Here is a 20,973-nt window from a genome sequence, read left to right on the forward strand (position 1 = left end):
GAATTCATGTGTGATAAGTGATGAGTCCATTCAATTCAGACTAAATGCAATCTCAAATGACATTTTTCTGATTAAGGGATTTCTTGGGGTTGTGTCATCGATTCATGGCCATATCTATATTTCATTTGACGACTTGGTAGTAACTATCAATTAGATAAGTCATAAACTCGTAAGTCATTTATATATACTTCAAGTTCGCGAATTGATATGTCCCCCCTCGGTTGCCGTAATTACTACTAGAATACAAACAATTGGTTGTTGCCTTGGTAACGCCGTCACAAACTTTTACCACCTTTTCGAGACTCCTTTGCGGTGTTTTTATTACTGAAATGGAGTGAAAGCAATCGTTTTTTTATCCCAGCTGTTTGGAGTTGGAAAGAAGGTAAGGACACTTAAGTCGGTTGGACCAACTGTGTTAACTAAAGCATGCTTTTTGGTCGGTGTAGCTTCTGTTTTAGCTTTACTCCGTGTTAGCTAGCTTAAAAGCTCTATTTACGTTCATTTGAAAACACTAGCCACCTGGTATAAGGTATAACATTGGCAATGTTTTAGCTATTTTACTTTTAAGGTGATACTGTAATAAGTAACTTGACTATACGAAAACAGAAACTTGTATAACCACTGTAACCGCCAGGCATCCACCAGAAACTCTCCTGTGTATTTTCTATTTTGTAAATGTCAAGCTAGCTAAATGCTTTCTGTCTTTCTCCAGCCATGTTAGCCGAGGCTCGGGTTCCTGACCCCTTCACTCCAGCCACACCCTGGAAGTCCCCCACCACTGGGAAGGATATCAAAGTAAAACAATATCTGAAAAGAAAGAGCTTATCATACATATTTAACATGTAGTCCGTTTTTCCTGTGTACCAATGTGTTTGATTCGATTCATTTTTATCACATGGAGATGAACAATGCAGACAACGTTTACTTAAATTAAATTGCCAGGCTTTAAAAACACAATACATCACGTCAATCAGTACCAGACTTTATGATCAGTGATTTAACAATGACTTTTTGGGTCACAATTTGTGATCCAAATGTTAACAGATGGTATTAGTCTACTACCAGAATAAAAGAAAAAGGCTTGCCTGCAACCTGTTGATTTAGTAACATCAATAATATTTGTAAATTTGTAAACATAATTATAGGACCATCATACAAAGCACTTTAACCACTTTTTTTACCCAGCTGTTCTTAGGTATGTACATACTGTAAATGACTAAATAAAAAAAACTTTTCGAGTATAAACAGCTTATCATCAATAAACAACATGTGGTCTGCCGTCCCTGTGTACAAATGTGTTAAGTTGAGTTTTTAATTCCTCGTTAAATAAGCAAAATGGTCCATGATCGACAACAGTGATACCTACATCTATTGTGTATTATAAGCGGTTGGGCACAGAACTGAAATACAGTTCACACTTCTATACTTTATCAATTGTTCTGATATAATTACATAAGCATTTTGATTTATAACTAGCAAAACTAATTTAATTATGAATTACACAACTCTGAAAATAGTTTTTTTTATTTTTTATTTAGTAGTCATTTTCTGTGTCTATTCTGAAACACATCTTCTGCAACACTTTACCCACCAGGATCCAGGGAGTTATGCAATGCAACGGGTTGGAACGTACCAGCGACAGGAGTCCAGCCAAAGCAGCTCTGTCTTAGGACTGGAAGTGAAGCCAGAGCTGGTCTGGGTGGACTGGGACCTGGGAAGAGAGTTCATCAAGACATTAGTGTTAAAGAATGTTCATAGCAGGCTACAAAAGCTACATATCAGGTATCGATAACACACAAAGAACTATGCATACACTAATTTAGGTATTCTCATATACACCCACACACGTTCTGGGTTATCTTTCATTTATTTACTTGCAAAATTGTGTTAATTGCACCATTGTGTTGAACAATTTGTATGTATTCTGTATGTTGCACTGGGGTTGCGCTGTAGATATTGTGCATATGACATAAAGCCTTGGAATCTTCTTGCTTACTTTTAGCAATTCTATTTGATGATTATCCACTGGCTTTTATATCCTTTCTTTCCCCCCTCACAGACCTCCAGTGTCCAAGTTTTTCACAACCTTGGTTCCCCAAACCATCGTTATCAGCCCAGGGACTTCTTTCTCTGTGCCAATCAGCTTTAGACCACTCAAAAGGGTAAACCATCAACATGTTATACTTAATTGATATTAATGATTGTAGATCATTTATCCCAGGGCTTAGGCCTACAAACCTCTGCTATCTTACAATTATAAAAGTTCAGAAACAATTAAAATAATTGGGCAAGGGAGATCATGGAACCGATTCAAAAGAAGGAACTGAGACTTCTACACAATTTGTATTCTTGAAACTAGTCTTGGTTGAGCTGATGAAGTTGTGTTTACATGATGACACCACAAGAAGCTTTATAATGTTGATGTAATCTGCTTGCTCCTGTTTCATGTGCTGTGTTTGTCTGTCTTTCCTACTGCTGGGCACAGTGTGAGTATGAGGACAGTGTTGATTTTCAAAGTAAAGATGGCAGCAGCTTCCAAGTATGCCTCCGTGCCACCATTCCCTGCTGTGTCCTGGAAGTGCCTGACTCTGTGCTTCTGCCACTATGTGCTGTTCAAAACTCGTCTTATACCACTTTCTTGCTCAAAAATGTCAGGTATGAAACCAATGCAAAGGAGAAAAATAATAAATACATTTTTTTTAATAAATGATTTTAATGTAATATTTATGTGTTTATCTTCTTTTGTGTTTGTTTTTCTTCTTACCACAGTAAACTCCAATCATGGTTCAAGTGGGATTGCATTGAACCGTTCCAGCTGAGCCCTGAGCAGGGCATGTTGAAGCCTGGTCAGGAGTGTAACATCACTGTTGTGTTCCAACCACAAGAGGCACTGGTGTACCAGCAACAGGCCTGCTGCAGGTTTGGAGAAGAAGGGGCCAAGGCAGAGAGCTGCTGCAATGTGCTGCTGCAGGGACTAGGTATAAACATAAACATAAAGGGCAAATTGAGATGAATTGTCCAGTGGACCCTTACAAATTAAATTACCGGGCTTTAAAAGCCATAAACGATCACGTATCAATACCACAGAAGTCATGATATCCAAATAATTACTTTTTGGTCACAATTTGTGAGCAAAATTTAAATAAATGCCGCTGGTACCACCAGAATATAATACAAATTATTGTTCTCAACTTGTTGCTGGGTTTGTAACATTATAACATTAAGTATATATATATATATATATATACTACATATATAAAAAGGGTATTAATGATGCCCTATTATGCACAATAATAGGGCAATAAAGACCTTTTTGAACATTAAAGCTTGGAGACATGTCACAGTAGAGACTCTACATACCAATATGAAGCTGAAAATGAGCATAATATGGCTACTTTAAATATATAAGGTTTAAAAATGGCTGATATGATGCATGCTTCATATACGTCCTTAATTAAATGTATTTCAGTTAACATAGGCTTACTTCTTAAAACAGAACCAAAAATTAAACATGATCTAAACTTGATTGCTGGTTTGGTAAGTTTAATTTAAGCTAGTTATATTAGTAAAGTTAGAAAAACCTATATCTAATGGTCAAAGAATGAATGATACGACCTTCAAACAAAGCACTTTAAGTACTTTTTTACCCAGCTTATCTCTAGTCTGTACAATGCACATCTGAGAAGAAAGTGAGGAACCAATACTCCCTGACTTTTCTCTTGTCTTTTCATTCAGCTAAATTCCCATTTCTTCAACTGAGAAGTCCAGGCACCAAGGATGAAAAAGAACAGTATCGTCCAGAGCTGCACTTTGGCTCTGTTGCTGTCGGCAAAAATGTACAGAAACACGTCGACATCCTCAACCACTCCCCTGTGAGTAGTACACAAAGATTCACAAACGCAAATCCGTGACACTCCCTCTCACCACTCTTTTTGCCCCTTCTCCTACAGGTGACTGCACGTTTCTCTCTTTCATGTCTCTCCAATGGGTTGCCCTTGCAAATGTCAGAGTTCCGCTGTGATGTGACCCGGGGCGAGGTGGCGCCCGGTGGATCGCTACGGGCTACAATCACCTATACTCCTGCTGTGGTGGATAGTGTCTCTGTGGAATATTTATCTCTAAAATGTAGAGGGTTGGAGAATGTGACTCAACTCAAAATGACAGGAAACTGTGTAGGTAGGGGACACACACAAACACACTCTTGTATCCTGTGGGGTAAAACTGTCCCTGATTCTGGTGCCCTTGGCCTGGATGCTGCAGTTAGTGTGTATAAAAAGTATTTCTCTTTGTAACTAGGTCCCAAAGTGTCCCTGTCCTCCTCTGTGGTGGACTTCGGCTGTGTTGAGGAAGGAGGAGCAGTTGTGCGGACAGTGGAGCTGCTTAATTCCTCACACGTTGAAGCTCTCTTCCAATGGGACTTGGACTGCGGGGGGAATAGTGTGTTCAGCATCCAGCCAGCGAGTGGCGCTGTACGCCCACATAGCCGCACCACCCTGAGGGCGGTCTATAGGCCAAAGCAGGCTATTGCTCACCACAGGAGAGTGGCATGTCTCATACTGCACATGGTAAGAGCCAATATGCAGCTCACACTATCATCTATATTCATGCTTTCTTCCTCACTACTCAAACTTCACCGTCAGCAAGCCAATGATTTTAAACTATGCATTTCAGCATTCATATCTTAATACCAATAATAATAATACACCACTGTATTTATGTAATATACATGTTGCATATAGTGGTACATTCTGCAGTTTTGCACTTCTTATGTCTATATAGATATTTGTAATCTTCTTGCTTTCTTTATTGGTCATGTTACTTTCACATTTTGTGTTTAAATATATTTATATGTTTATTTTATTTTAAATTACAAGTTGTTTTTTTTTGTAAAATGGAGCAACTGTCCCGAAACCCGACATCCCCCAAGCCAAACAATGTGTTCTGATTCTGATTATATTTGCCGTAGGAGCACTTGTTCCTCGACCTGATTGGTACCTGTCACTCAGAGCTGCATCAGCCAGCCGTACTGAAACCTGAGCACCTGGTTCTCTACAAGCTCCACTGGTACCGCAGACACGACCCGGCAGACACTCCCACTGCCATGCTGCAGAATCATAATGCAAACATGGACCCAAAAGAAGTTTTCTCCCCTGCAGTGCAGGTGAGGTGTCACAAAGAGAAGCAGCCTGTAGATTTTTCTAGATAAAAAAAAAACTTTTTTCATTTCATCAGAATATGATAAAACAGAATGTTTATAAACCAAAGAACTAAAAAAAAAATGTGGTGTTAAAATAAAGAGTAAAATAAAATGATAAAAAGTTAAAATAAAATGTGGAATATAACAATTAGACTAAAAAATATTAGTATAAAAATAAGAATTTTAAGATAAAAAAAAAATCAAAATAACAACTTATATTAACATAAGGCGCTAAAGTAAAAGATTTGCAATGAACAGATAAAATAAATAAAAATAACGCTAATATAATTCAAAATAAATTAAAGTAAAATTGTGCAAAAAAAGATAATGTAAATCAGATGAAAAACTCAAATATGTGCACATATATGGACTGTATATGACAACAATAAATATATAAAAGTGTGTAGTTTGATTTAAATATGCAGGTTTTTCTTTTGTTTATTTAAATATTTCTCTGTGTCATTTTCTAGCAATCTTTCCAGAAGCCAGACAGTGCTGGTGTTACGTCCAGAGATCCCATGGAGGAATATTACCAGTCCTGCTTGGGCTGCATGGATCCCCTCTCTTCCAGCTCTCCTGCATCGCCACCACATGTATCTGTGATGCCCAGAGAACTAATGTTTACCCACAAAACATCCTCCTCATTGTCTACATCATCCACTTCCTCTCAGTCTGTCTCCATCACCAACCACACCAGGGGGAAACTCAGGTATCTGTTTTCTTGGAAAAAGCTTGACTAGAATATCTGTTTTCTTATTAAATCTGATGTTTGTTTCACATTATTCCACTCTAGCCTGGTGTGGACTGCTGGAGAAGACTCTCCGTTCTCTGTCTCTCCCTCATCATGTGACCTGCCTCCACTGAAGTCCACCTCGTTCAGAGTGACCTATGACCCCAAGCAGTTGAACAGTCTGCACGGAGCCCAACTTGAATGCTTTGCATACCATAAGGTAATGTTGTTTGATAATCAAGGGATGACTTTCTTCTTTCAATCAACAGCTCACATTTTGTGTCCACTCAAAATGAGTCCCCTGTCTATGGAAGAGGATAAGGGCCACATGGGAAAACATTTTTGAGATCTGACCAAAAGTGAATTTTAAACTTTAAACTGAGAAAATAAGTCATTTATCTCAGAATTCTGACTTTATTCTCAGTTTGCTGACTTTATTCTCAGAACTAAAAAACAGACAGACAGACAGACAGACAGACAGACAGACAGACAGACAGACAGACAGACAGACAGACAGACAGACAGACAGACAGACAGACAGACAGACAGACAGACAGACAGATACTTAATTTATTCAGCAGCAGTGTCATGCATTACATGAGTTAACAATGTTTAAAAGATACAGTAAGATACAAATGTATCAAAATTATATTAAAATTGACTCAATTCAATTCAAAGGGGCTTTATTGGCATGAAAGTTAAAGGAAACAATGTTGCCAAAGCATCACAATACAAAATAATTAAACAACATTTATATACATTTCAAATTGTTACATATTAATTATATATATATATATATATATATATACAGTAATACAAATTTTGGTGTGTTATTGTGTGTGTGGGTGTGTGTGTGGGTGTGTATTTGTGTCTCATTCACTGTCCCTCAGGTTGTGGCATATGTGTACATATTGGGCAGCAAGATGTGCCTTGTGTCCTTCTCCTAGGAGTATGTTTAATCTGGAGGGGTCATTACCCTCTCTGTAGTCTGGGATTACAGAGTCCAATTGGTTAAAGTAAATGTTCCTTATTTCCTTAAATGTTTCAGACTTTAGGAGGAAGTGCATCTCTGTCTCAGTCTCACCTGTCGTACGGTGACCACTTATTCTGTTTTCTTTTGTTTGCCAGGATCTTTTGTGTCCTCCTGTTTCGATTGCCAGTTTGTGGTCACTGAGCTTGTACTTCTACTTTGGCATTCAGTTTCTTCTTCCCAATGCTGTAAATAGTTTTCTTTGTGTTATAATGCGTTTGACTGTGATTGGTGTTTGGAGAGCAGTGTTGTTGTGAGACTGGTCAGAGTGGGCCTGAAGGGGGGCTGTTATCCTCAGCACCAACTGACATAGGGGACTCTTTTCTGGATTTAGCTCTTGGCTTTTTAGGGCTTTAGAGTGGAGGGTGTCTCGAGGGCTGGATTTAAGGTGCCTAATCTCTGCGGGTATAGCTCTGGTGACTGATTGGACCCCATACTTCACTACCGTACAGCGCAATGGGCTGGATGACACTATCTATTATTTTAGGCCCGGTTTTAATTGGAATTTGGAAATTATAAAATGTTCTCTTCATTTCATTTATAGCTCACTAGCGACACTAGCAGTAAGTATTTACAAATTCACAATAGAAAAGACCTTGAATATATATAATAATTGTGTAAATAGCTGTTGTGCAAAATTGTTCTGAGTTGTGGAAGAGCAGACACTTTACAAGCTATGGGGCAGTAAGTTCTCTGCCAGCCGGAGGTGAGTTTTTATAAATTGTTATTGCTGTTGGCAGGAATGTTTTCCTGTATCTGTCTGTCGGAGAGAGGGTGGGTGGGGCTATCCATGATTGATAACAGTTTGTTCCGAGTCCTTCTCTCCACCACAGCTACAAAGATGTCAATTTTTGTATCTTTATGGTTGAATGCACTTTTTGTTGCACCTCCTATCCTCTTCTTTCTCTGGTCCTGAAGGACAATCATCCCCTAGAGGAGCGACTGCTGTGTCCACCCTGGTGTGTGAATGTCAGAGTTACAGGCCACTCCTTTCAGCCGGGCAAAGAGCATTTCATCCCCAACTTCTCTCTGAAGCCTTCTCAAGTGGTAAGCACAGCAAAGATACCAAATGTTGCCACATGTCATTCTCTTTTTTTTCGGAATCTCTCATTCATTTTATAGAGTCATTCTCTCAATAATTGAAGTAATTGGACTCTGCACCTCACAATAACCAACCATGTAAACCATGTAAATTATAATTGCATTATACCTCATTGCATTTAAATGTTATAAAAAACTTGTTTTGCTTTGCATATGTTGATAATGTATATATTATCCTATGTTTATTTTGTAAAGTAGATTTGTCAATTATAATGTATGCAAACCTTTTTTTGTGTATTCTATAGATATTCTATACATATCTTTCTACTTTTGATGTGTATATTTTTACTGTTCATGTTTATTTTTTTTATTTGTTTGCCTTGTTAACATGCTGCTGTAACAAATCAATGTCCCATTTTGGGATTAATAGAGTAAATCTAATCTAATACAATGTAATCTATTCTAATCTAATCTTGTTTAATCTAATGTATCGTTTCAAGACAAAGGCCCTGTCATAATAACACTTTCTTTAAAACATTTGTAAATGGCATTTTTCCATGGAAATACACAAACACATTATACTTTGGTAACTGTAATCTTTTCTTTCTTCAAGGGCTTTCCAACACTCAGTGTCCTTTCCTACCGAACGGTGCTCCTCCAGAATTGTGGAGACCTGCCCCTCACTTTCTGTCTGGACCCCAGCTCAAACCCCGCCTTGGCAGAATACGTTTCTGTAGTGCCGACCTGTGGTTTCATCCCACCTGGGAATCACCAAATCCTCACCCTCAGAACAACTCCCACAGAAGAAAGTCCGAAGCTGATGTTCAGTTTGCCCCTTCAGCTCAATGCAGCCAGCCACACAAAGGTATTATACACACAGCACGGGATGAAAGAAGCAAGGGAAATTGAGCTAGGTGATAAAAAGGTGGACAGTTTTTCAGGATCACGTTTGTTGTTGTATAAGCCACAAGAAGTTAAAATGCACAAGGATTGAAATAATTAACATGTTCTTTAAAAATAGTCTAAAGGGGACATATTATGCAACATTTCTGGTTCATATTAGTATTGTTTGCCTCTACTGTGATATATTTACATTCTTTAATGTTCAAAAAGGTCTTTATTGTTCTCATACTGCCTGTGCTGCAGCACCTCTTTTCACCCTCTGTCTGAAACCAGAGCCCTGTCTGCTCTGATTGGTTAGTATTGGTGTCCCACGTAATAATAATAATACATTTTATTTCTATAGCACACTTTCAAAACAACGTCAGCTCAAGGTGCTTCACAATGCTATGAAGGAAAAAAAAGCATATCTAATAAAATACATTTTTAAAAAAAAACTAGGGAGCTGAGTTTTAAAAAAATAAAATAAAAGGTTAAGAGCATAAAAGCGTAAAATACAATGTGAAGGACTGCTAGCCAATAGAAGCACAAGTGTGTATACAGTATATTGTATGCTCACATACACAATATTCAATTGTATATTAAAGTCAGTTATATAACAATACAGTCATGTCTTAATTTTGGCTAGAAAAGTATTTGTATCGGCAACATAATAAAAAGAATCGTACATTTCATCTAAAGAGAGCTTTTAAAGGTGCTCAAAGAAACAACATACAGGTTAAAGTTCATTAAAATAATCTTTAAAGAAACATACTTAATATAATACAAATTATATTAATTGAACATTAAAAGTAGCTCAGAAAATGTGAGTTAGAATTTGTGATTTGATTAGGACAGATTGGTTCAGTTACAGACGTGTTTTGGGAGGGATGCACCATATATTACAACAAAACAATAGCTGAAAAATGATCCTGACAAAACTTCTTCTTTTTTTTTTCTTTACTTTTTCAGATTTTAAAAGTGCCTCAGTAAACTGATCGTAGGAAAAAAAGAGTTTCCATCTGTTTAAGAGATGAAGTCAAATAGATTATCCTGGCAAAAAATGTGTTCACCTGTCCTTAACTCACACAGGAACAACACACACAACACTGGAAAGCAAACATGTTAGACAGGTGATCTAATCCATGCATCTGTCTCTGTGTACCTTTAGGAACTGTACGTTTTATTTTGGGTGAATAAGGCAAGTGTGTCTCTGGAAGAAGGCGACAGTTTATATTTCCAGCCAACAGCGGTGGGCTCCCGAACGCAGCGCACCGTTGACATCCAGAACCTGAGCAGCCTACCATTGCGGTTAGTGGCCATAACGGTTGTTTTTCCTGTGACATCTATCATTTTTCAGTGTTGTGTTCGTAGTCGGGGGCATCATTAATCTTGTCTACAACTGGCTCTCTGTGATTGTCCCTTCATAATAGATTCCAGTGGAGCATTCCAGAGCCAGACCAGGAGCTTATCTCTGTTGAACCAGATGCTGGAGAACTGCATCCCAATGAGAAATCAGTGAGAAACTGGAACAGACATACATTTATGCACGAGGGGTCTGTGTAACTGATTTTTTCTTTGGGGTTAATTTTTTTTTTTTTCAGGTTCGCATTTGTATTTGTGCCACTACAGCGACATGTTTCCATGCTTTAATGTTCAAAAAGTGCTTTATTTTTCTCATACTGCCTGTTCTGCAGCCCGTCTCTTCACCCTCTCTCTTAAAGCAGAGCCCAGTGTGCTCTGATTGGTTTGCTGGCTGGCTCTGTTGTGGTTTGTCAACCGTTTACAGATAAACTATTACATATAATGTATCAGAGCATTAGCCAATAGAAGCACAAGTGTTACACAGTGATGGCCATATGTCATAGAAGTGTAAAATGTAGTCCAATGGAGGTGCTTTAGGCAGGGAGAAACTCCCTCTGGAGGGAACTTTGGGATTTTAGCTTTTGCAGACCATTAAGATGCCCAAAACATACTGTATATAACGCACCGGAGGACCGGGAAAACCCCAAAAGCACAATAGGGCCCCTTTAAATACACTCACATTATCACGTGTGTCATATTCCTTGGTCTTATTTTGTAGTTTTTTATCTATACACATGGCAGCTTTTGCACGTCTGTCCATCCCAGGTGAATGATCACACCTGTGTTGCTCTCTCTCCAAGATTTCTTTAAAATGTTCTCCATCAATGTTGTTTTTTTGGGGGGGAGTTTTTCCCTAGGTTATGGAAACAGAGGGTGTTGCATGCTTTACACACTAATATTGTGCTTTATAAATAACTATGATATAAATAATATTTTCCACTGTCAAATTTCAGGTCCAGACATGGTCCTTCAGCCCACTGGAAGAAAAAACATACACACTCAAACCCACTTTCACATATTGGCCGATGCAGACTCCTGGATCAAACAAGTCACAACTTACCCTTGTAGTGGTAGGGACAGGCTCGAAAGGCTTCATAGAGGTGGGGCTGTAATTGTGTCTGAGTGATTCTATGTGCTTGTGTTTGTATGCATGTGCTGGAACTGTATGTGTATTTTCAAGAATTTTAAAAAGCCTTATGTTTATTTTTCTTCCTCCACAGGCGGAGAAAGCAGTTCTGGATGTCGGGGAGACTCTGGTTGGAAGCTACCGGTCGATTCAGGTTCCTCTCGTCAACAACAGCCCCTGTACTGTTTCCTTTTGCCTCTCTGTGCAGCAGACACTTCTGGAGGAGGAACTTAGTTATGACCCCAAGACTGAGCCAATTGGTATTCTATTTTGTGAGGGGTTTGCTGTTCATTAATGTATTTACATGATATTAGCAGACTATTTGATTGAAGCATGTTTAGTTGTCAGTAGGGCAAATGAACGTTATCAATGAAATATTTAAGGTGACTTGAAAAGTTTTGAGAGGTAAGTAAAAATGTGATACTGTGTTTTGACTTGAGTGGAGTTGGATAAAAATGGGATTGGCCATGCTAATCTTTTTTGGTTTCTCATTTTTTCATCCCGTAAAATAATTGGGAAAAAAGTGTTGCTAGGTGGGTTGTCTTTGGGAAAGATGTATGTTGTTGTAACACTCATTTTGACCATAGATGATGATTTTCACAAACAAGATTTAAAGCGTTTTTGTTTTCTTTCATGTATTTTTAGGTTGCACTTCAAAGACACAGTACATACTGTATAATTTGTGCTGGAAAGTTATGTACCATTACTGTCGTGTTTTTTATTTTCTACAAATGTATTTTTATCAGTGTTAATCTCACACTTTTGATTATACTCAGATCATGGGTTACTATAGCACTTAGGCCTCTTGTGAGTAGAGTTAAGTATATCAAAAAACAACACTTGATCTGTTAAAATTATGCTGACAGGTGTAAAGAAGTCCCTTAGTAAAATGATCCTGGCTAAACACAGAAAAAAACTATGACTAAGTGATGAAAGTGGAGTTAGTTGACTGCTGACCACATTACATACAGGTATAGTAGTTGGACTAGTGCTGTAACTAGCTATGTCCTGTCTGTCCTCTAGCCCTGAAGCTGGACTTTGAAATGGGAACCATCGCCTCACACTCCAAAATGCTGCTCCGATCCACCATCAAGCCAAACAGACGAGCCCAGTACATGTGGACCATCAGCTGCCAGACGCTGAACACCAGTGGTAAATAGGAGGAAATCCATTTTCCTTATTTTCTTCATTTTTCTGCTGCCTTTTATAACAATAAATAACTGTTATATTGTACAGCACTGTTTCTTCATTTCATTTTTTACCTGTTTAATTCTATTTTAGCTTGTTTTTTATTTGTATTCTTTTGACTTTTGAAGTATATTTGAATATCATTTTTTTATGTGCTTTAATAACCTTTGAATTGCCTTCTAAACCTGCATATACTTGCCGTTTCATTTTATATTACCTGACATTTATTGCTCTTTCATATTCTATATCCGTCTCATCCCAGGGTTGGCGTCATCCCCTCTTCAAGCAGTGTGTGAAGTGCGAGCTAAGGGTGTGTTTCCCACTCTGCGGGCGATTGATGTGCGCAGTGGTGGCAGTGTGGGCAGACTCAGCAAGGGGCACCTTTGGAAACTCTTCTCATTGGACCGCCTCAATGAGCTCATGCTGTCCAACCCCTGCCCTGCTGAACTCACTTACAGAACGCCTGCCAGACACAGGTGAGGAAAATCATTACGGCTCTCAATGAAAAACCACCTAAAATAAAATCCTCCCGGACCAGCTCACCATTATATGAACACATAGTGCTCACAATTTGATATCGGCAGCAAGTGTAGTACCATACGAGCTACGTTTTAGAAAAATGATCTGGCTTGAAATGATGTTACACGTAAGTAAAAAAAACAAACAGATTCTCTTACCAGTTATACATGCATTCCTTTATTACAACACCATACATGTATTTGTTTTATTTCCCAAATAAAATACAAGTAAATACTAGTATTTTAAAGTTGTGATTTATTATTATTTATTCAATATTATTGGTGTGTTCAACACAATTAAATTGTTCTATTTTAACTGATATAAAAATAAATAAAGACCATGATAGATTTCTGTTGGTGCCTAGTGACGACCATTGTTGTCAATGGAAGATAAAATACTCCTCTTCCCGCTGCCAGTTTATTACCACATATGAGCAACAGGTACTCAAGACATTAACAAGAAATAGTTCTTAACTGTGCATTTCTTTAACGTTGGATCATCATAAAGATCAGTAAACTTATAACTGGAAAAATAATGCAAAGGAAATGTCTCTTTTAAAAGGTGTCTACAGTGGCTTTTTGAGACTTGTAAATGTTTTTGATTTGTATCCCTTGGGATCACACCTGAATTGTACTTTGACAAGATGTATCCTGTATCTACATTGTTAAGATGTGGTATGTGGATGACTGTGTCTTCTCTTCCCTGCCTCTAGTGTGAGCAGTTCCCCTTCCATCTTTACCAACGCCATGTTGGATTTCAACTTCAGTGCCGCTCCCCTAAATTCAGAGCCCTCAGTGTTTGTGTTGATGTTTCACAACCCTGGCTCCATCCCCGTAGACTGGTGGGTGAAAGACAGACTCCAGAGAGGACAGTCAATGCAAGCCAAAGATAACTGCATTTAGCATTCTGTTTAAGTTCTCATAAATATCTCACAGTTAAAATGTAGCTTGATTTTTAACATTTTACTGAACTAAACTTAAATGTCTTTAATGTCTACTGAATATTCTCTCTCCAATATTAGGGCATTCTTGTTTCCAGAGGACCAACAGATAGAGTTGGAATACTGGGCAGAGACCGGAGAGTTTAGCAGCACAGAAATGTACCAGATGAAGGTCAGACAAGAGGAGGGTTTTAAATATAAAATAATATCAAAATTATTATTTTGATTAAGATCCAGACAGAAAGTAAGCACACATGTTCATCTCACCGACAGGTTCAAGACAACAAACTGTTCAGCATTACTCCTCGTTCTGGGACTTTACTTCCTGGCCAGCAGAGGGCAGTGAGCTGCACCTACAGGTCAGAGATTATTGCACCATACAGGATGATTATTTCAGACAATTTGCTAACGTTTGCAAGGGGGAGAATTGTTAAAAAGCCAGATAACACTTAAAATTGATCCCACAATAATAAAAAGTTGGTCCTTTACAGCCATCTCTTCGCTGGTACGGATAGATTTCCTGTCGTGTTCAAACTTTCTTATGGCAGAGAGATCTTGGTAAGGCAGAAATCCATTTACATTGACACAAGGCTCATTTTTATTCAAGTATATCAAGACAAAAATTTTTTTTAAATGTATTACTAGATTAGTGAACACTTTAACTTTGATATTTGATGCTGACTTCCCGTACATGTGCTGCGGTTCTGTGTGCAGGTGAACTTTCAGGGGGTGACGGTGGAGAGAGACAGACCCTACCTCCACTTTGCCTCCAAGCAACATGTCTTCACTTCTGTAACTATAGTGGACAGTACACCCCCAAAACAGGTGTGTGTTTGATTTCTCTAACATCCAACAAAGCCTAGAAGGAGTGGCCTTTTGCTGACATGTTTTGCCCCCGAACTGAGAGTATGATATTGCATGAAAAACAGCTTCCACTGATTTCTTCTGTTTTTTTAACTGCAGCATCACATCACCTATCCCTACATAGATGTGATCCACTACGCAGCAAATAAAAGAAACATAATCTTAACATTATTATAAATGTTCTTGTTTTTTTTTTCATACAAGATAAAATAACCTGAATTTACTATTACAGTTTTGCCCAATGAATATTTGGAAATCCATTGGTCCACATTGTTTGACTGAAATGTATAGAAGTTCTGAGCTAGTGAGGGAAAAAAAATTGAAGAATATGTTCTGTTCTTTGCCTGTGACTTAAGAACAGGTTTAAACAGGGTTTTACCAGGATAATCGTTATAAGTTCTTACATTTTTTCTATCTGTGAAACAAACATTAAAGATATGCCCAGTAGCTACAGTGTAGATATGGCAATGACAAACTTCCCAGCCTCCTCCAACAATGCAACATGAATATATGTAGAAAGTAAAACAAATAAAACCAATTTAAATAATGAAAGAACTAACAGAATAGAGATATCATAGTGCAAGAGAATGTTGCCAAACTTTGCAGTAAATCCTAATAAAAAACAAATATTGCAAGAAGTCTATACACACTTAAATGGAAAATGATGTATAAAAGAACACAATGTCAAATTAAAGGTGGTAAAAAAGGTTTTGGAAAGTTGAAAAGGAAGTTTTGTTATCTCGAATAGGATTTCTTGGTGTATGTTAATTTCCTTCTTTGTTTGTCCTGCAGGTGTATAAATTACACAATCGCGGTGCAGTGCCGGTCCAATATGAGGTGGACACGGCCGTGTTGTCACAGCTGCAGGAGGACAACTTTAACCATCCAGTGCTGAGCTGCCTCAATCCAGAGGGACAGGTCCGTCCTGGAAAGACGGCCGTGCTGGAATGGATCTTCTCTCCATTGGAGGCTAAGATGTACCAGGTAAGGATGGAGCCATACTCTGCATACTGGCTGCTGCCCTCTTACCACTGCTTTGCCCTCACACTCATTTAGACTACTGGTTTGGGCTGCTTTTACAGTAGGCACCATGTGTCTCTGTATTGTAGGTTTAGCTTTGTCATCAAGCAATGTAGAACCTCACCTTTATATATCAGTCAGCTTTAATCTGACTTTCTGTATGTTAGTTTTTATTTATAGTTTGTATAATGTACCTTAATATGATTCATATTTCTATGCATTTCTATTTATTTTCATTTTTGTAGGTTAAACAACAATTTTATTATTTTTGGGAAAATCATTTATTTACATACCTTATAATATATTTTTTCAGTTTCTCTTTCATTCATGTCAGTTTGTATGTTGAAGAAAAATCACATGTTGGACAAGTCAAAAAATAAGTACACTCGTGTCGCCAAACAGCAAAAAAAAGTGTATGCTTTTCTAAAAACACTGATAAACATCAAATTCATTTTCATTATTTTTTAAATTCAAAATAATGACACATACCATGCATTTATACCTAGGTAGCTAAATGTCCAATCTGTTATTTCGAGTATTTTACTGTGCATCACCAGATGGATATTCCTATCCAAGTAGAGGATGGGGATTCCACACTGGTGAGGTTTGAGGGATGTGGTTTGGATTCTCCCACACCCATCCCCAAAAACCCATCTAACTGCAATGATACGAAGGCATCTGAACCCTGTGTCCAGAGAGGGCCTTTCCCGGGACAGGTGGGAGCAGTTCTTGTTTCTTTAAATCATATTTCATCTTGAATTTGTTCTGCTAAAACCAACAGTCTGCTCCCCATTTGAGACATATTAATCTCTATGTGTGTGTGTGTGTGTGTGTGTGTGTGTGTGTGTAGGTGGTGTTTCTGTCAGAGGACAGCGTCTCTCTTGGTGACATCCCTGTGTGCTCACGATCCTCAAGAATCCTTTTCCTGACCAATGTGTCCCACAGAGACACTGTCCACTACACCTGGGAGCTGGAGAGTAATCAGCAGGTACTAGAAGATGTACATGTACACTCTTCAATACTTTACATACAGCTCCGTAAAAAAACAAGAGACGACGCCAAATTTTTCTTAAATCTTTATATGTATGGCAGCCATTCCAGTGTTTGTTGAATTTCAACACAGAGAAAAATTGTCAGTAGTTTATAAAATACAAAAAAATAATAATAATGTAACTCAAAGACATACTGTACCTATAAATAATAAAACAAGAGAAAATGATAATGCTGAAGTGGTCTCTTGATTCTTTCCACGGCTGTATATATTATTGTTTAAATACTGTTTACCCCTCCCTCAGAGTTAAAGGCAGTCAATTAAGACTTGGTTATTTCACCACCAGCAGTTAAGCCTTTAGCTGTGCCATTGAGCATTAACATCTTTATTAATACTGATACTCCATTGCATATTTTGTACTGTACACATTATTATATATTTGTTGTATATTTTATAATGTGCAATTTATTTTATTGTTAATATACAAATTTCTTTGTATTTTATTTTATCTTTTTTTTCAAATATGTATTTTTTTACATGTAAATATTTTTTGTTTTCTTTAATTATTAATCCAACAAGCACATCCTCCCTCTTTTTGTGAGACTTTCTTTCAAAGACGTGGCAATTTAAAACCAAAACGACAAAACAATTATTTGTCATTTCACCTTAAACACCTTAAACCAGAATTTCAGGTCAAAGTGTTGGGATATTACTGTTGATTATTTTTGTGTGTTTTTTTTGTTGTGTCAGGCGGTGCAGATCCATCCAGAGTATGGTAGTCTATGTCCAGGGGACAGTGCGGCTTGTGTCCTAACCTTCACCTCTTCTGACTACCCCACTGTTTATCAGCTAGATATCATCTGTCAGGTACCACAGCAGTGCTGACCTAGATTTATAGCAGCATCAAGTGTGTGTGTTTGTTTTTCAACCTGGTGAATTGAAATCCATTTTTCGATTTAATTTTTGAGTATTTTTAGAAGTTACTATAATCATGAATGATATTCTGTCTTTCTTCTTCTCTCCAGGTTATTCAGGAAGTCGCTCTGACTCGGTATCACAATGCTTTACAGCGTTGGGAGGAAGTGAAAGAGAGGCAGCGGGATGAATTCACTATCACGGATAAGAATATGAAAGACAGCTATGGAGTTCTGATAGATAAGGTGCTTCCTCACCGTCAAAGGCATATTTTTGTCAGACATGCTAAAGTCTTCTGTCACACTTTCAACCTTTGTCTTGTTACAGGAACCTGCAGCAGCTCCAGCAAGAAAAGGGCCGCCACTCAGGAAATACAAGGTAGTCCTTGTTTGTTGTAAATTTGCTTTTTTGTAAATACTTAATTTGATTTCATTTGTTTTATTTGTTTATACTTAATTTTATTCAATTTTAATTGATTTAATTAATATTTTATTAGTTTATTTGATAGGGACAGTGCACATAAACATTGTTGGTAACACGCAAAGTTACCCAAGAGACTTTTTTTCATTTTAGTCCCTGGACAGATGTTTCAGAATCATGCTAAAAACGATCATAATATAGTAAATGCCAAACAAAAACAATAAAAAAATATATATACGTATTAAAACATAAGAAACAATTGAAATCTAATTAGGAATGTGCAGTAAACAAAAAAAACACCAGTAAAATACAGATATTTGTATTTTGTACAGATATAAACATAAGAAGTAAAATGTCCAATAAAATAAAATAGAATACAATATTTATATAAACACAATAAGTTAAAGTAAACATTGGACTACAATATTTCTGGGATTTAGTTGCTTTCTTTGCAGCGTTAACAATACAATTCATCAAATTAATTCATGAAGCCTTCCATTTGATGTGCCTTTATGTCTCACTTCCTCCAGACTCTCCCGCCCATCTGTGCCAGTGCTGCTTGTGAAATGGTGGGCGGGATATGTACCAAGATAACGAGAGCTGAACGGCGAGCACAGCGAGAAAAGGAAAAAGTATGGAGGTGTCCTGAACCCCCCCACCCGGCTCTGCTTCATCTGGGGGTTAGTGCACGCTCACACGGGCTTCTGGAGTACCGTGCACACTTTCCTGACCAGTCCAGTGAGCACTACAGGTAACACTTTCAGACTGAGACAGACTGGATGTTATCATTTTAGTGTGTGTAGTTTCCTGTGTTATTTTGAAATGTATTTTCTCCTTGTGTCTTGACCTGTCTTCCTGTGTTTTCCCTCTTGTTCCTGACTGTCTTCCAATCTTTTTAGTATATACAGTACATATATTAAAACTTTAGACTTTAAACATAGTTTGAATATTAATCAAGTCCTTTTTCATGTTAGTAATCACTTAAGTAAAAGTAAAAAAACAGAAGTTAAGACACTTTGATATGTGTGCGGTTTTCCTAAGATGCCTCCAGTCAGTCGACCCCCGGCAACCTGAGAGCACTTCCCTCCATGTTGGGCGAAGCTCACCGAAAAAAGGCCCAGAGAGAGACGTCACCATGCACATACTCACCTCTCTGCTCAGGTAACATGCACACAGACCACCATCTACATGCAGTGACGACAACATATAGATACACACTGACCTATGCACGCTATACTTTGACGTGTATTTTGATAGAGGTAATATTGTACATTTTAATTAGTTAGCAAAGATAATAGTGACATTAAATGTTTATATCAAACCCTTGCCTCTGTATTTGTGTTGATAAGGGATGCACTACTTCCATTTTGCCATTGCAATATGAAATGGTATTTTAACACATATTTTAGCCTTTAACAGATATTTAGCTTTCTATGATTTGAATAGTGCACAGGTCAACTATCGCAATTTTGATAACATTTCAATAACTAGTGCAGCCATAGAGCTAAGGTCTCCCCCTTTTTCTTTTCCAGGGGAATACTTGATGACCCAGCCTTCTCGCAGTCTCTGATGAGTTTGGAATCAAAGCCCATCAACTCCCAGCCTCGAAAAACTAGTCCCTCCTTATCCCCGTCCTCTCTCCCGTCCTCCTCATCTTCTTACCCTGCAACCCAAGCACAACTTCTGCACAGTGGAGAGGAAGAACAGCTCAGCACAGCGGACGGTGAGGGGACACCACACCCTGACCATGCGCCTGCTGACGTGAGTGAAGAGGTTCTGCTGAACACGCTCCAGAACCTAGTAATGGAAGCGGTCAGAGGAGAGCTCGTCCTCACAGCGCACCCCCGCACTGTTATGTTGCCCCCTGTTTCCACCAGGTAAAGTTACAGTGATAACACACAAAAACCAGCGTTTGCAGGGTTACCACCCTCCTCTTTTTGTTGCACATGTCATATATATCCAAATGGCTAACGTGTGTGTTCCATCAGAACCAGGAGGAAGCCTAACGCTGTGGCCGAGGAAGAGAAAGAAGATTTGATGAAGGAACCAGCAGCAGCTAATAAATGATGTTTATAAAGATGTTACCTTCATTGTTAGAAGAGATTTAAAAAATCCCTTACCGTTGTCTAGAAGCACAAATGACGAGTTAATAAGAAATATCAAAACTTCCTACTGTTGCAATGCAATACCCAGAGGTTGCTTTGCCTACATTTTTCCTAAATTCATTTGTCATATTTTTACAATATTGTTAAATGAGCTATTCATGCAGTTTTTCATTGATTATGAAACTGAACATTTAAGTTTTTGCATTTAAGTTTTTTTTTTTTTTTCTTTCCTTAAGCGTTCATCCTTCCGCTATTTATCGATACACTATAACTAGCCACCTTCACACTTGCATAGTGTGCCATAAAATGTCTATTTGACATTCTGCAACAGTTGTTTTTTTAAAAAGGTCCACACGATGGGGCTATATGCAAACAAACTGACTCTCCTTCTTCTTCCTCTTCTTCCTCCTCCTCCTCTTACCCCCTCATCTCTCTGGAGGACTTTAGCAGACTTCTTCTTAAAGTAGAACTAAAAGAGGTTGAAAAAGAAACCACTATTATAACAACTATGTACTGTCCTTTAGTTGTCTTAAGAGAAGGCCCCACAGTACTCAAAGCCATAACTGCAGTGGCCGACAGGTGCAAACGCACTACAACGCACTACACACTACTGCGTTTTCGTTTTAAAACGTATAACTTTTGC

General features: G+C 38.0%; 1 protein-coding gene across 1 annotated transcript; it reads left to right on the plus strand.

Annotated features, from left to right (window-relative positions):
- Window positions 1-254: 254 nt before the first annotated feature.
- On the plus strand, window positions 255-20,635 carry cfap65 (cilia and flagella associated protein 65). Its single transcript, XM_063888158.1, has 35 exons — window positions 255-382; window positions 713-795; window positions 1,595-1,782; window positions 2,060-2,162; window positions 2,486-2,655; window positions 2,770-2,978; window positions 3,736-3,872; window positions 3,951-4,176; window positions 4,297-4,565; window positions 4,967-5,161; window positions 5,668-5,906; window positions 5,991-6,147; window positions 7,876-8,004; window positions 8,612-8,863; window positions 10,049-10,188; window positions 10,311-10,395; window positions 11,196-11,342; window positions 11,463-11,628; window positions 12,392-12,520; window positions 12,819-13,032; window positions 13,788-13,916; window positions 14,097-14,187; window positions 14,289-14,374; window positions 14,507-14,573; window positions 14,730-14,840; window positions 15,672-15,863; window positions 16,457-16,615; window positions 16,750-16,887; window positions 17,641-17,757; window positions 17,916-18,050; window positions 18,133-18,183; window positions 18,756-18,976; window positions 19,267-19,386; window positions 19,758-20,102; window positions 20,214-20,635. The coding sequence occupies exons 2-35, from the start codon at window positions 715-717 to the stop codon at window positions 20,290-20,292; spliced, it is 5,277 nt and encodes a 1,758-aa protein (XP_063744228.1). The 5' UTR covers window positions 255-382; window positions 713-714; the 3' UTR covers window positions 20,293-20,635.
- The last annotated feature ends 338 nt before the right edge of the window (window positions 20,636-20,973 follow it).

The sequence above is a fragment of the Eleginops maclovinus genome, chromosome 7 (assembly GCF_036324505.1).
Source record: "Eleginops maclovinus isolate JMC-PN-2008 ecotype Puerto Natales chromosome 7, JC_Emac_rtc_rv5, whole genome shotgun sequence".
In the NCBI taxonomy this organism is placed as follows: Eukaryota; Metazoa; Chordata; class Actinopteri; order Perciformes; family Eleginopidae; genus Eleginops; species Eleginops maclovinus.

Bases quoted from the DNA above. Each gene is read 5' to 3' on its own strand.
- cfap65 (XM_063888158.1), top strand. From the start codon at position 715: ATGTTAGCCGAGGCTCGGGTTCCTGACCCCTTCACTCCAGCCACACCC. The intron at 796-1,594 runs GTAAAACAATAT...TTTACCCACCAG, and splicing joins CCACTGGGAAGGATATCAAA to GATCCAGGGAGTTATGCAAT. The intron at 19,387-19,757 runs GTAACATGCACA...TTTCTTTTCCAG, and splicing joins ATACTCACCTCTCTGCTCAG to GGGAATACTTGATGACCCAG.